This window comes from Anomalospiza imberbis, chromosome 1, assembly GCF_031753505.1.
Source record: "Anomalospiza imberbis isolate Cuckoo-Finch-1a 21T00152 chromosome 1, ASM3175350v1, whole genome shotgun sequence".
Taxonomy (NCBI): Eukaryota; Metazoa; Chordata; class Aves; order Passeriformes; family Viduidae; genus Anomalospiza; species Anomalospiza imberbis.
The window spans coordinates 131,656,193-131,671,886 of NC_089681.1; the positions used below are offsets into that span (position 1 = coordinate 131,656,193).

Sequence of the window (15,694 nt, forward strand, 5' to 3'; positions counted from 1 at the left end):
GACATGTCAATTTGGAGGTCGCCAGGACGCGCTGGAATCCTGGTGGTACCAAGTCTGGGTCGCTGGGGATCCCTGAAACTGCTCTGCTGAGAGTTTCTGCTTGCTGTCCCCCATGGATTGTCCCTTCTGGTCCTGAGTCACAGCCAGTATTTGTGTCGGAGCGTGCTGGTTTTTCGCGCTCTTTTTCCCGTTTCCCGGCAACGGCAATGGCCTACCGTCCACATCAGTCTGTGAGTGGCACTCACTTGCATGGTGCTTCCCTCTCCTACATCGAGGGCAAAGGTCTGGCGGATTATTGTGCTTGGTAGCTTGTGGGCAGTTCTTTTTAATATGTCCTTGAGCCCCACACCCATAGCACCACCTTCCTGAACTGGCACTGGTTTTGTTAACACAGGCAATAACTTCTTCAAAACGTTTGTCAAACCTGTTCCCCAATTGCTCTTCCACAATGGCTGCGACATGTTGTGGTGTCCCCACTTTGCTGCATGCCTCTATGATGTCTGCTAAGGTGGCCTCGTGTGGCATCAGGTTGATGATCCGTCGGCATTCCTGATTGGCATTGGAGAAGACGAGGGTCCTGAGCAGGGGTGCTCTCACTCTCTCCTCGGATACCTGTCGTTCTACCGCCTGGGAAAGACGATCCACGAAGGAGGTGAATGGTTCTGAAGGACCCTGCTTGATCTCCAAAAAGAGGGTGTCCTGGACTCGCGCAGGTGCGATCTGTAGAATGGCCCTCCGTGCTGCGTCTTTGATGTCGCTGAGCACGTTCCTCGGAAGCTTCACCGCCTGTTGGGCTGGGTCGTCATCTGGAGGATCACCTGCCAACTGTGCCACAGTGAGATTCGCGTTTGGTCCGCCCTGGTACCTGGCTCTCAGCTCCTCCAAAGCTCTCCTCCACGCCTTCTGCCACACGAGCGCTTGGGCGTCTGTAAGAATTGATGTTGTGAGATATTTAAGGTCATACGGTGTTAAATCATATGCTCCAAAAATGCTTTTTAACGTTTTCTTAAAATATGGTGACGACAACCCATTGTCTCTGATGGCCTTGGCTAAGTCTTTGATGGCATTACGGTCCAGTCGCTCCCATCTCGGGTTTTGTCCCTGTGCATCATAATTGACTGGCATCATTATATTTCCCGAGCCCTGTAACAGACCTCTTTCTCTTTCCAAATCCCTCCTGATCTCCGGCCAATTCAGTCTCGCCTCTGGCAAATCTGAGGGCTTTGCAGGTACCTGTCTGTGTGAAAGAGAACTCACCGGCACCAACGGCATTTGTGAGGACGAAGCCTGAACGCTTTCGAGTAAAAGCGGAACCTCTGCTGCAGAAGAGAAAATATTACTGCCTAACATCATATGGAAAATTCTAGGAAGATGTGCCAACAGCTCTGGATGTGCCTCCAAGGCTGCAATTAAATACCGTAACATTATCAAGATTGATTCTCCCTGACCCGAGGAGTCAGCAGACCTTGACGTTGGGACCGCCCAACCTGGAGTGCCCTCCGAGGCTGTGATGTGCATGGTGTCATCCTGTTGTTGCGCCCCGGCAGAGATGTCCTGGGTCTCACATCGCCCTGAAGTCTGCGAAGACTCCTGCTGTCGTCTCATCGTCGCGGTCTTTTTCCCTTTGGAAACCTTTTTATATGAAACTGGAAAAAAGTGCTGCAATGTTACAGTCCCACCGCTGGGTGGCGCACCGGCGCTGGCCTGGCCGATCGGTTCCGACTCGACCTGGTGTGATGTGGCACTTTCGCCACTGGGTGGCGCTGCCGCCCGACCGCCCGTGGTCGGAGTCGTACATTGCTCTGATGTTTCCTCCTCTAACGACAGTCCTTTTATCATTTCTTCCAAAGCTCGCTTTACTTTTGCAAGCCCTGCGCTTTGGGATACTGTTTCTTGTTGCCTAGACTGTTTTCGCTTTGTAATATCAGGGGCTGTTTGTGATTGACTGCGAATCTGGGCTGGCTCTACCCGTTGCCATGGAGGCAGGGGAGGGGCGGTGCCCGAGGGGATGTCGTCATCTCGGTCACGCCCCGTTCCCACTTGCATCATCACGGGGGGTGGGACTGCCCTGCTCCGACCCCGGCCCCGCCTGCGTTTCTTCCTGCCCCGCGCGGCCGCGGGCCTAGCAGACTCCCCGCTTTCCCCGCTGCTGACGTCACTCTCGCCCTGCTCCTGTTCCTGCTCAGATGTCTCCATCCCACTTTCCAAGCCCCCGCCCGCAGCCTGAGAGGGCACTTCCCGCCCCGTTCGCGTCCCCGTTGCCACGACAACACGGAAAAACTCCTCCCCCGCCCCGGCCTCCGGAAACCGCTTCACCACGCGGAAGCGCGTCACCGCCGCTGCGACAGAGAGTTCCGGATTGCTCTCTGTCTGCCGCGGAGCCCGCGCCTCCGCCCGGGAGCCTTCCTCCGGCGCCTGTAAGGCAGTTTCTAGGAGCCGTGTCATGGCGCGCGTCATCGGACGCCCTGAACGTAAGCTCATCGCGCCCTCGGTTCCCGCCGCGCTCCCGCCCCTCCCCGTCTCTCCCTCCGCTCCCGCCGCCGCCGCCGCGACCGCCCGTCCCGAGCTCCGCGCGTTCGCAGTGACGGAGATCCGCTCTAATCCTTTCCCCAGCAGCTCTCTACTCTCTATGGCTTCCCCCGCGGCCGCCTCCAACCCCCCCGCTGCTGCCGCCACCCCGGCCACGCCGCGTTCCGCGCCCGCAACCGCCCGCGCTTGGCCCTCGGGTGGGGTGGTGACTTTCGCCGCTCCCTGGGGGCTTTCTCCATCGGAGGAGCCTGGGGAGTTGTTTGCCTCGAGCGAATCTAAGGAGCAGGCAGAAATCGGGGACCTGGGGGGTGGCGGAAACTCAAACCCCTCTTCTCCCGCGGGAGGTAAATCCGCTTTCTCTGCCTCTGTGATGGGGGAAGTCATGCCTAGCGGCTGGCTGGCTGACCCCTCCCCCTGGGTCCCGGCAGAGACCCTAGATGGCCCTGCAAAACCCCTGCTTCTCTGTGACAGCGATTCCAACACTGTTCTAGCTGAAATCAGGAGCTTTGCAGCTATCTTATCGTTTTTTACGGCTCTATAATATAATTCTCTGTTCATCTGCTGCCAAAACCCCACCTCATATAAGAGGCGTTTCTCTGTGTTTGGGAAATTATACTGCACCCACAATAGCAAAGCCTTTAATTTTTTCGAACTGATTTCCACAGGATGTGTGGAAATGATTCCCTGTAAATCTGCTAGAACTTGGGCCTCTTCCTGGGAATGTCCCACCCCCATGTTCTCAATTTGACTTTCTCACCAAGCTGTATCGATGCGAGGTCGGTCCGAAGATGGCACTGGTCCCTGTCCAGCAGGTCACAGGTGAGCAGATCCAGGCGCGCTTCTGAATCTCCTCCTCTCCGAGCTGGTCTTGAGGTGAAGAGTTTGGTGAGGTCAGGATACTCTGTGTCACGCTCCCTGCTGTCTTCTTCACTGGGATCTTGTGGGAAAACCTGCTTTCCTTCTCTCTTCTTGTGCAGGCGAGATCGCTTGGTGGCTCAGCTTCTCGTCTCTGGATACTTCTGAAATGCCTTCAGTGCCCGCCCACCCAGGGACGCCAGATCTCAGATGTCCCTCTAGTGCTGAGGTGACTCCGGGAAGGTGGAGAAGGCCTTCACTGGCCTGCACTGACAAAGGAAGACGCAGCAACCGCAGTATTCGGTCTCTGGATAATTTATTTCAAATTATCAGGAAGCTTGTCTCTTTGGCTGCTGGCCGAGAGAAGGAGCAGACTTCTTAACAGGTGTTTGCCATTTCTTATCTATCAGTTCTCTCTGTGCCCTTGCTGAGGTCTGTCCAGCAAGGCAAAAAGGGAGCATCTGCCCTTGAGGGGCAGGCACAGAGACTAAATACTACTTGTTACGTACTACATGTTTACTATTTCCTACCAATATCTAGCACCTATGTTGGACAGTGTGTTTTCAGTAAAACCCAATTAAAAAATGCCAACATCACCAAGAAGATGGAGGGTAAGAAGAAGGAGGAAAAGGACAAGTCACACCCCAAATCCTCCATGTTGGATTTTTCATACCCCCCCGTACTAATCCTGACCCCCCCATACATCAGTCAAAACCCCCATGAACATAATGTAAAAATACTCTCCTCTAACTTACAACTACTTCTACTTTATCTACTGTAAATTCTAGATTTTTGTCTCTTCTAGTTCTTCCTGCAGAGCTGGTAACTCATTCCATGGCTCAAAATTAAAATCACAGCTGTCTCCAGCTGTCTGCCAGGGTTTCTGACTCATAGGAATATTTGAAAATGTCGGAAAAGCATTTTGGGTTCCGACACAGTCATTCCAAAACCCCTTTGGCCCCAGAAACACTTGGCTCCCTCTATACCCCCAGCTAGAGGCTGGCCAGCCTGTTCCTAGGGACCAGCCAGCAGAGCCCTCCCCACACATACAGTGCTTGAGCTCACAGTAGAGACTTTTCCAATTTAGGTCTTGCTGTACCTTCCAGCTACTGATTTTTTGCTTATGAAACAACTATAAAATATCTTTGATATCTGTCATATCTGTTCTAAATCCATCACTTGGCTTAAATTTGTAGAGCAGGTGCCTGAATTCATTGCAGAGGCTGGCATAAGCCTTCTGTCCGTAGGCCTGCAGGCTAAAGCAGGTGACAGTGAGTAGATGTTTGGCCATGACTGTGTGGCAGAGCTGCAGTTTCCCCTGTGGTGGTCAGAGGAGGCAGAAGTTGCTCCTGCAGTGGTGCTCCCACCCTGCTCCACCCCGGCAGTGATGGCTGGACCTGCCTCCTGCTGGTTCCTCTCACTGTGCTGGGAATCAGCAAGGGAATGAGTAGCTCTGATGCCTCCCTTGTTTCTGTCCTAGGTACTTCTACTAACCAGGGAAATTACATTTTACATTATTATTCTATTTTTAACTTGTTTTCTTCCTCCAAGAAAACCTATGATAATGAGCAATATTAATGCAGGGATGCATATCATCGAAAGGATGCAACAGCAACATGCCCCTGCAAAACCAGTTGTGTAGAGCTGGGCACTGCTACTACAAATTCATCCATCAACATTAGACTCACTAAGTGTGATAACTTTCATGCAATATTTATTTTTATGATTGTTGTAAAAAAACCTCATAGAATTTGGCCTTTATTTTTATTATCATTTAATAAATATTTTAAACATGTATTTGTTATTAGTCGAGTTGTTTTGTATTGGGAACAATATAGTTACTTCCATGAATTTTTATTGCATTTCTTTTTAATTAGGACTGCAGAATATTTCTGCAGTTTCAGTTTGGCAGTTGACAAAAAGTAATTACACCAAATATGTTAATTCTGGTGCCTAGGACACATATCCTATGTTACTATGGGAAATTGAGACACCTCCTCCTTTGCTTAATGAACCAATTGAAAACCGTTTTTCAGTTAGAATTGCTTTGTAAATGTAACTAAAATCAGCTACTCTTTTAAATTGACAGCACCATGATTTCTAGCATTTTAGCTCTATATCTTCTGTCTCCTTTACTTAAGTAACTGTAATTGTAAGAATATCTCATTGTGGTATTATTTCTCAATTATAAAGAACAGTCCTGCCACGTGGCAAGGGCAATTAAAAACATTGTTACAGACATTTTAGTGCTTTTTCTTCAAATCCTAGTCTTTGGAGGCTTACCATTCATATATAACTGCCTCATAAAATTACTTTTGTATAAGAATAAACATCTGTAGTAACATGCAGAAGAAGCTTTACATGTTAAAAAAAAAAACATGCAGGCTCTAGAAACTGAAAAGCTGCACTTTCATTATCTGCTTTGTCATTGACAGAGGGAGGTTGTAGTCATGCAGTTATTACAGTACAGACGTGCAGCATTCACAACAATGACTTTATAAAATAGCAATGTGCACAGACATAAAAGCAAAGGTTTTCATGGCAGTGTTGTGAGATGAAGCTATATTTCCTACTAAGTACAGATTTTGTCTTTTGAATTGTGTACTGCAAAAAGCACATAGAAGTTTTATGGAATAATTATTTCCAGATTATCTGTTTGGTTCTGCTTGTTTGTGTTTGCTGTGTGTTCATTTTAAAGCAAGTGTTTTAAATTGCTCCTTACCTTCCAAGATAGAAACATGGCTTAGCATCAGCTCTCTCCGCTAAGGACCTCCACTTTAATACTTCTGCAGTTGGTATTTTTGTTGTGGTTCCTCATATAAAATGTTAGAGGACTGCAGTGGTTACTTTGTTCCTTTTTTTTTTTTTTTAAGAATGGGTTTGATAATTTAATTTTAGACTTTGACTATTTTTGGCAAGTCAGTTGGGCTGGATCAATTCAACCTTGTACCAGCAGCTTCATTCAACAGTCTTCATGAGCACAAATTCTCTGCTGGGCTTTTTGTTTTTTTTTCCTCTAAATAGCCTCATGCATTTTGCTCATTTGTAAATAAAATTATGCATAGGTATTGAGTATTTCTAACATTTAAAGATGCACCAAGCATTAGTTAGTTATTGCTAGATTTTAAAAAAACCTTTAAAAATTCTCTTCCTCTCATTCGTAGTGCTCTTTATTTTTTTTCTTTATTCTTTTTTTTTTTATAAAATTTGATGATGTGACAGATGTTGCCAACAGCAAGTATTTATCCTATAAAAAATGTCCAAAAGCATTTAATTGCTTTAAAGTGAAACATGCTTTTTCTCTTTGTGAGAGCAGCCTTTCTGAAGTATGGATTTCAGCAAACTCACCAGTTTAGCTGGAGTTCCCCTCGAGATCTCAAGGGCAAAGGTTGTGTTACCAGAGTGGCCTCAGGTACATGTCAGGTCACCAGAACACATCTCTCTACCAGTCCCTAGGTCAGCAGGAGACCTCAGTGCCATGAGCTCGGGGACTGCTGTGTCCTTGGGCAACTTGGTGTCCTTAAACTGTGTGACGTGGTGCTGACACCAGCCCCCTAAAGCCACTAATGACCTTCATTAAAACCATGTACAGGTTTCTGTTTGTCAGTTTATGCTCTGTCACACCTACAAAAAGGCCAATGTTTAACCTGAGAACTCATTTCTGACAGGGCTGATCCACTTTTAGCGGGAGCAAAGAACATATCACAGAACACTGGTGCAGTGGCACGGAGCTGTTTGGAGGGATGCATTCTTCCCTTTCATGTGTGGCTTCCAGCTGAGCTGTGCTCTGGGCTGGTGAAGTGCAGAAAATGACAACATTCTTGCAAGCTGATTCTTGCCTAAAATCTCATGTTTCCATGTCCAGCCACCTAGCAGTAAGTGACAGCATCCAGATCTTGAGGAGATTCTTTGCCAGCTGCAGATGTGGTGCACCAACTGCACCAAATCCATGGTGATTCATAGGAAGGTCAGAGCCACAATGGACATTCATGAAGCCTGTGATGCAGCGTTCCGCAGAGGAGAAATGCAGTCCTCCTTATCTCTGCAGGCAAACCACTCAATCTATGCTTGATTGTACTTGGAGTTTCTTACACATTGCTGGCTTTAGAATTTATTTTGTGGCTTTATCTTCAGACATTTCAGATGTTTCTTTACTGCTTGCTATCCCCTCTAGGGAGTTTTAATAAACAATATGGACAAAGATTGCATCATCCTTTGACTGCAAGTACAGCGTCAGTTTGAGTGGACTCTCAGTAAAAGTTTTCTGGACTACTAATCTGAAAATACTTAATTTGATTATATGGTCTTTTATGTCTTCCCTTATTAGAGGAACTTTCTGTTTTGCTAGCAGCTCAGTAGGACATAACTGCCTTCCAATTTCATCCCAATATAGATATTTCTGATTTTTCTATGTTATACTTAGGCATGTTAGCAGGAGTATCATTGTACATAGGCTTAGTTTTTCTTAGTCCTTGGACAGTTATAAAATGCTGGCTTGCATCTCATTCTGTTGACCAGTGGAACTTCACAGGTTTCTCTAAGTTGCTGCCTGAGGATTTTGGGTCGTATTTTATAGCTTGTCCATTTTGTCTGCTTCTTTTTTCTACATTTTTTCTTAATCTGAATATCTGTTCAGCTGTTATAAAGTTTTGTATGTTTGTGGAATGATGGCTTTTTTGGCATTCACTGGGAAATCTTCAAAGAGTTCCTAGATTTTGTTAAAACTGCCACTTACACTTTAATATCCTTTCATAATTAATTGCTTCAATAATCACATTAAGGAACTGCTTTCACTATAAGTGACTCCTTGTAATAGTTGTGAAATTAGAGTTCTGATAAGGCCCCTGTTCATTTTCTGTGGTGCAAATTTCTCTTGCCTGTCCATCACAGCTGACATTCAGGAAATGAATTGGTCATTTGTTCTGGATTGTGACAAAAAATGCTTCATGGTGGGAATCAGTGTCCTCTGTCCACCCTGTCAACAACAACATCTTTTATGTATGATGTGTGTTAGCCTGGGGAAGGAAAAAACTAATTGTAGTCAAAGGTCAATTGATATTTTTATGTCTGCCTTCTGAAGTTATAGCTGTTTCATAATGTCTAGAAAGTTGCCTAAAGGTTGACTAGAAGGGTGACATAGTTACTGAAAGCCTCAGAAGTTTTTTATATTCAGTCATAAAATAGACTTTGAAGCTTGAAAATATAACTCAATAAGTATAACCACAGATATCTGTATATATTGAACATAGGGCTCTGACCCTGAAATTACTTCTTAATCTGGTTAAGATTTAGAACCACATCATGTCCTTGCTGTGTTAAACTTCAGTGAATGCTCAAGTACTGATTTCAGCTGGGTTCTTATACCCAATGCACACTATTACTGAAAGTTCTTCAGCACAGTTATCTGTGTAAGTGGTTATAGGACAGGGACCATTTTTTAGCAATTTCTGATTTTAGATAATTTGAATAAAACTTAAGCTGATGTTTTCAGAGATGCTTGGAGCAAAATTACATAACTCTAGGGAACAAATTAAAGATGGCTTCCTGTCTTAGGTCCTCTCATCATCTTCATGTGTAATTTTTATCCTGGGTAATTAAATTTTTATAGCATTAATTGTACAATTTAGAAATTATGTAGAAGAATATAAAAAACATGTAGCAAAATCTCCTTTTCCCAGTTGGGTAGGTAATAGTTTATTTTCAGCACAATGGGAGATCAATGGGTTTTTGGACAGAATTCCAAATTCATAACAGCTACATTTACAGTCACTTTTAAAAGGCCTTACTTCAGTTGCAATTATCATCACTGGACTTCAAACCTCCTTTATCATCTAAAGTTTTTTCAATATAGCAAGGAATGGTAATGTATGTAATAAGCTGTGTTTTAGCTTGTCCAGCTTAACTGGAATCCTGATGGTAAAGTCACATATTCAGCATGAAATTTTATATAGACTTGATGAGATGTAGCAGTAAATGGAGCGATGTTTGTGTCCTAAAATGAAAGACAAGAAAAATTAAAAGCCTTATAGAACATCAAGATCCTTTGGAAGAGACAGTCAGAGAGTTAAAAATGAGGCACAAATTGGATCATAGATTGACAGTGATCTCAAAAACTGTTCTAGTTACTGTTGTTCTCCCTCAGGATATTGCAAATATTTAAAATACCAATACAATGAAGTATGGAGCAAACTTGTTTGATGCTTCCCACTAGATGTCACTATATGGTCTGAATTGGAAGGCCTCTAAGGCACCACAGAAGCCTTTTGCCTTCACTTCCACTCATCTGTTTGGAATTCGTGTCAGAATTAGGGAAATGCTCTAGTACATGAAACAGTAAAAACTCCTTTTAAGCGCTCGTGTGGTCGCAGAGGGAAGGCAGTACGTACCGTTCCACAGTAGGGCCCGGTGGGGGGATGGCTGGCATCTGGCCCATTGTAGAGGATCAGATAGTTGCTGCTGCAGTCCCCTGGGTCATCGATGCTGATGAAATCAAAGTTCACTGTGACAATTCGTCCCTGGGGCACGGTAATGGCCCACTCGCAGTCGGTGTTGTTGTGGTAAGTCGCTGGGTAGCTGGGACTGGCAAATGAGCCAGTGGTGCCGTATAATGTTCCGCCGCATCCTGGAAGCAGACACTGTTAATTGGCCTAGAAGGCTTTGCTTCACAAGGTAGTACATGATGTGGTACATTAGTACACTATCAGCAGCAGTGCTGAAAACCAGAGAGACTGTGAGCTGGGACAACTAATGTGGCTAAGAACACTAATAAGACATAAAACTGAGGCTCTAGCTTCAGGAGCCTAAGAATACGCAATGGGCATTCGACCACCCCTGAATATTAAAACCAACACCCCCCTTCCCCAAATTATTTGAAACAGGAACTGAAGTTTTAAATCTGTGCCTTAGTCAGTTCACTTCCCAGCTACTCAACTGGAGATGAATTCACTGTGACTGTTCTTTGGCATGAAAAGTAGTGAATCCTCATGGGATAGAAAAATACAGAGAACAACTCAGAGGAATTAGGCATATCAAGTAAATCAAAGTCCATTTATACCAAAATTCAATCTTCAACAGTGGGCAGAAGCAGATGATCTAGGAAAAATGCAAGTTTATAGAGGAAGAATGTTCAGGCCACGATCCAGATTACCCTCACAGTCTCCAAGAATTTTCAGCTTACAGCTCCCAGAGATGGCACCTTTCTATTTAATAATCTTTATCAGATGAAGTTGTGTGGGTAGCCCTTGAATCCATGTAAATTTGTAGCATACTATGGGAAGGGGCTCCACAGTTTAACTGCATACTGTATCAAGAACTGGTTTGTCTAGTTTGTTATGACCCTACGAGCTCCTGGCTTTATATGATGACTGCTAGTTCTTGTATGGGAAAAGTCAAAGAATAGTTGATGACTATTTATCATCCAATACCACTCAATTTTATAGACTTCAGTAGTTTCTTAACCAGATTAGAAAGCCTCAGCATACCTCATACAGAAGCCACTTTTAATGTTGAGCCCTTTGCTATTCCTGATTTTTTGTAAGAGGAAGAGACCAGAACTGTGCATGTTATTCAATTTGTGTGTAAACTATGGATTTATACAGTGGCTATCTATTTATTTTCTCTTCCTTTCCCAACAATTTCTATCATTATGCCAGTCTATTTGACTCTTAGTAAACTTTTGTTTTCATGAAACTATTTTACTCCTAAGATCTTCTTGTTGACTACTGAAAGTCAACTCAGTGCCCGTATTTTTGTAAGTAAAATTAGGATTGTCTTTTTTTTGACCACATTTTTTATTGACACTTTCCTACACTGAGCTTGCTCTGCCTTTCCATCACTGGGTCACTCAGTACTGTATGGTTAATCTGCAGTACTTCTCATCTGGCCATGAGCTTTCCTACCTCTAGTTACTCAGTGTCATGAAGAAACTATTACCCCACTGTTCACTGCCACTTCATAAACCATTCATGAATGTGTCCATGATATAGTCATTACACAGCATTATAGGTAGTTTATTTTCTTGGGGTAGCTTCCTGTCCTCTTCAGGCTTAGCCATGCCTAGATATCACAAGTGAACTACTGGAGCAAGCTGAGTCGCCACCAGCACCACCACTCTGTGGATCCCAAGGCAGATGTTCCAGATGTTTTCTAGCCTCTCACTGAAAGAAGGAGATCTTTATCTTAAGTGGACTACATCATCTGAGGTTTCTAAGGTCAACATTAGGGGAGGGAATGGCTTCCATCTCGTAAAATGAATCTTGCCCCAGTGGCCTTGAGGAGCAACTACCTCTCTCTGGTGACTGAGTAGGGGGAGGGAAGTCTAAAGTGGTGATGAAGAAGGATCCGAAAAGAGCTGAATTCCACATTGCTGCATTTTCCTTCCGTGTCACACTATTTTGTAGCTACAGCCTTACCACTTGATGATGAAGTCCAAGTAATTTCATATCCATCATGAGCCATTGAAAAATCGCTCTTGAAACGAAGGTAGACAACATGGTTTTGGGGGAAGATGGGACTGGGCACAGTGTTTCCACAGAACCTGCCAAGTAGTGGTGATTGCACATCACTCCCATTTCTGACCTTCAGGGAACACAAAAAATACTGTCAGCATTAAATTCCTATGCAGTTATACACCAGCACAATTAGTCACAGATACAAACACAGCACAAACTAGCAACTTGCATGCATAGCTGTCATTGTAATACTGCTATATTTCCTACCAAAAAATTCTTGTGTAGAAGGAAGAAGAGGCCTATAACTGGTCTGAGTTTTATAAGTAATTGCACAGAACAAGTATCAACAGAAACAGGCAGCTAAATGTTATAGTGTGTATATCTCCTGACTGAAAAAAATTACTTGACTAGTAGCTAAGATGTTCTTATGCAATTCAAGCCCATGTTTTTCTTTTCATAAGAAGTATTAATATTCCAGATGAAAAGATTAATTCTTTACCCTGCAGACTGCTCTTTTCCCCAGTCACATTATGACACAGATCATATTACATAGCTCAGATTTAATCTGATTTTTTTTCTGCACTCCAATAATGCTCGTGCGTAGATCCATTTCTTGAGACAGTAAAGAGGATATGAAAGTAGAGCTAAATAATGATGCTGCCACAGACATCTGATTTTTGTCATCTGACCAGAGAACAGGGAAACCCGCATGAATGAAGATTGTGTAGGAAGAAGATACACTTTTCACTGACACAAAGTACTTTGCAAGTGTCTTACAGTTGTCACTAGAGTTTGTTGGTTTCTGCTTTGTTGTTTTTTGGGGTTTTTTTTAATTGATTTTTTAGGAAAAAAATCTTTCTTGAGAAAAATTTCAAGCAGATGGAATCTACTGCTGTAAGAAAACCACTCAGATTTATGGCTTTCTGTTCATTCATGCATGTTAGTATCAAACACAAACTATTCCAGATGACTCTGTTAACTGGGTAACCTCAACAAGAGCTAGGTAAGGATAAGTTAGCTGGTAATGAATCTGTTTATTTACTGGGTTTGGACTTACTCGGGTGTATTGTTTAGCCTCTTGCTATAACATCTTAGTACGTTTCACCATAAAACTCTGGCAATAATTAGTCCCAAAATCAGTCAGTTCAACTCAGATTTGATCCAAACTTGATCCAAATATCCTTTGAATTTAGCAGATTTTTATGTAGGCTCACAAAATATGTATACTTGCATACCTCTAGGAAACTTGATCCAAATATCCTTTGAATTTAGCAGATTTTTATGTAGGCTCACAAAATATGTATACTTGCATACCTCTAGGAAATCATGTGAACACTGGATGCTGTCTTCCAAACTGAAAGCGTGGAAAAAGAGAGATATTGTGTGATTTGGGGGAGCTCGAAGAATGATAGAACAATCCATATTATTGGGGTGTTGACCAGGCCATCCAGGGCTCTTCAGGTAACCAAACGTCTGGTTATACTCTCTGCTGCAACCTTGAGATGGAAAACCAGAAACATGTAAGGATTTCAGATCTCTGTATTGCATTTCAGTGTATGAAATAAAAAAAGAGAATAATAGATAGATTTTTTGGAATATTTCTTCAAGCTTACCTGTAGCTTGATAGGAAAATCTGACTCCATTGTTAATCATATATTCATCTGACTTGAAAGTCACAATGGCAGTGCGGTCATAAGAATAAAACTCAGGGACTGGAAAAGTTTCAGTACCACAGAATCTATGGACTGACCCTTGGCTCTGCTGGAATTTAATACATCACAAGTTACTTAATGATATAATTCAGTTTTATATGTATTGAACTTAAGGTAAATAAATCTCTCCACATTTTCTATACCAATTATGAAATTGCATTTTAAAGTTCTCCTGGAAATCACTTAATAATATCTCAACATTTAATGTTGAATTATTATTAGGAAAAAAAATAGAATATAAGAGGTATTCTCATGCCAAAATGAGAAAGTATGAAAGAAAGTTTAGAATATGAGGGACATAAATATTTGGGGTTTTTTTCTGGTGTTTTTTAACACTCTTACTGGTATGAGTATTCATTTTTATTATGGATCTTGGATAGGAGGAAACACAATGAAAACTTGCTGTGGGACAGTTTTTTCTGCATGTTAGGTTTGGCAGCACTGATACATGGTTCAACTGTGAAAAACTGTGTAACACTTGCCCAGGTCTAGCCCCATGTGTGCACAGAGTACTTCTGAGAGGTCTGTGTACAGTTACCACATGTCAGCTGGGGCACAGTCAGTAGTGCTTTGGATGTGCCCCTCACAGAGGATAATCAATGAATATATTTCCAAATAGTAGGTTTCTTCTCTTTTTCCAAAGAGTGAAGGGAGCTGAATAGGAATGGGGAATGGTTTCCCCTGTAAATTTCTTACTGTTGGTGAATCCTGGAACTCTAGGTAGTTCTGAGAGCAGTCCTGGCTGGAATGGAGGTGGAAGGCCTCTACCACCACCCTGACTTGCTGTTGCGGAGGGGCGTCAATGACCCAAGAGCAGAGAGTAAATGGTGGATATTCATTTGGAAAATTAGGAGATGTTGCAGTCAGGGATGTAGAAGTGGCATTATAGATTCCTCCACACAGGCCTGTGTAAAACAGTAACAAATGCATCGCAGAGTGAAAACTGAGTAAAACTATTTTTTGAGCAAAACTCAAAGAGAGTTGAGTTTTGGACAGTATACTTTTGTATTTGCCTTTGAGTCTCTAGAAGGAAAACAGAAAACAAAATACATGCCAGTGGAGTCAATATATGTCATCAAACTCAAAGAAATGTTTGTTCCCTATTTGTTAACAATCTGTGAGCATTTCTGTTTTGTACTCTCAGACTGACAACCTCCACCCAACCAGATAAGACCAAAGAGAATTGTACTAGGGTCAAGTTGCTTTTAGCTTGCCTAAAGATGCTGTGCTACTGACTATCTTTACCCCTTCTTGAGACTTATGTCTGGAACAAATTTTGAGATAGTATTTAAATATGAATTTCCATAAAAGAGTTATAACAATATATATGAATACATAAATATGTATACTTACGATCTACTGTGGTGTAGGTGGCATTGAAACCCATCCTTTCCACATAATTGTCTGTGACAAATTTCACTGTCAAGAAATTACGGGTAGAAAGAAAAGGAGCTGGCACTCTAGATCCACAGAATGTGCCAACTAAATTGGCATTTTCATTATCTCCATCATAAAGCTGAAAGAAGCAAAATATATAAACCACTAATAGTTTAGGCACTACAAACAAATAATGAGAAATAAAATTCTCTGACCCCTCCTTACATTACAATTTCATTTACTTAAAAGTGCAGTGTGTTCTCTTGTGCTTTAACAGGATGTTCTTGATTACCATAATTATTCACTGCCATATTAACGAATTCTGTTGGACAGGGTAAATCTCATTATAGAACATTCTGGTCCTGTCTCAGCAAATCTATCAAAAAATGATTACATTTTAATATGGCACTCTCATTTCTTTATTATATGTAATCTCAAAATGCTTTTCAGTGAGAAGATTGATTTTATTCATCAAACTGTAGACTGAATTCCTTGTTTCTTTAAGGAACATTTAAGTATCTCCAATGTTCAACAGGATCTATAACATTCCTTGGTGGAGTTTGTTTAGCAGCATTCTGCTATCTGATGGTTTGTATGCTCATCTCCAAGAAAATAGCTTCTACAGGTGAGTACTGAGCACAAAGACTTTTGATGAAAAAAATATGAAAAATTATATTAATTCTAGTCCTTTCAAGCAATTGTGCATGCATATGCATAATTTCCCTCTGCCTATGTCACTCCTGTCCAGAAGTTATCAAAAATAATTCACCC

The 15,694-nt window shown here is 42.6% G+C and overlaps 2 protein-coding genes and 1 long non-coding RNA gene across 4 annotated transcripts in view; 2 read left to right on the forward strand and 1 right to left on the reverse strand.

The window, feature by feature from the left end:
* The first annotated feature begins 2,048 nt into the window (after positions 1–2,048).
* On the forward strand, positions 2,049–6,476 carry LOC137486756 (protein FraH-like). The gene is made up of 3 exons (XM_068212233.1): positions 2,049–2,471; positions 3,291–3,348; positions 3,507–6,476. The coding sequence occupies exons 1-3, from the start codon at positions 2,187–2,189 to the stop codon at positions 3,764–3,766; spliced, it is 603 nt and encodes a 200-aa protein (XP_068068334.1). The 5' UTR covers positions 2,049–2,186; the 3' UTR covers positions 3,767–6,476.
* A 2,574-nt stretch (positions 6,477–9,050) lies between these two features.
* Positions 9,051–15,694, reverse strand: part of CUBN (cubilin) — a 142,671-nt gene continuing 136,027 nt past the window's right edge. Inside the window, exons 61-67 of one of the 2 annotated variants that reach the window (XM_068212150.1) lie at positions 14,900–15,062; positions 14,243–14,451; positions 13,448–13,592; positions 13,149–13,330; positions 11,796–11,961; positions 9,771–10,006; positions 9,051–9,376 (exon numbers count right to left, since the gene is read on the reverse strand). In XM_068212150.1, coding sequence (XP_068068251.1) covers positions 9,269–9,376; positions 9,771–10,006; positions 11,796–11,961; positions 13,149–13,330; positions 13,448–13,592; positions 14,243–14,451; positions 14,900–15,062 — 1,209 coding nt within the window. In that variant the 3' untranslated portion in view covers positions 9,051–9,268. Of the gene's footprint in view, positions 9,377–9,770; positions 10,007–11,795; positions 11,962–13,148; positions 13,331–13,447; positions 13,596–14,242; positions 14,452–14,899; positions 15,063–15,694 lie in introns of both variants that reach the window. The other variant, XM_068212159.1, reaches the window with a different exon arrangement.
* Positions 9,915–13,999, forward strand: LOC137486761 (uncharacterized). Its single transcript, XR_011005790.1, has 2 exons — positions 9,915–10,053; positions 13,155–13,999. It is a non-coding gene; the product is annotated as an uncharacterized lncRNA (long non-coding RNA).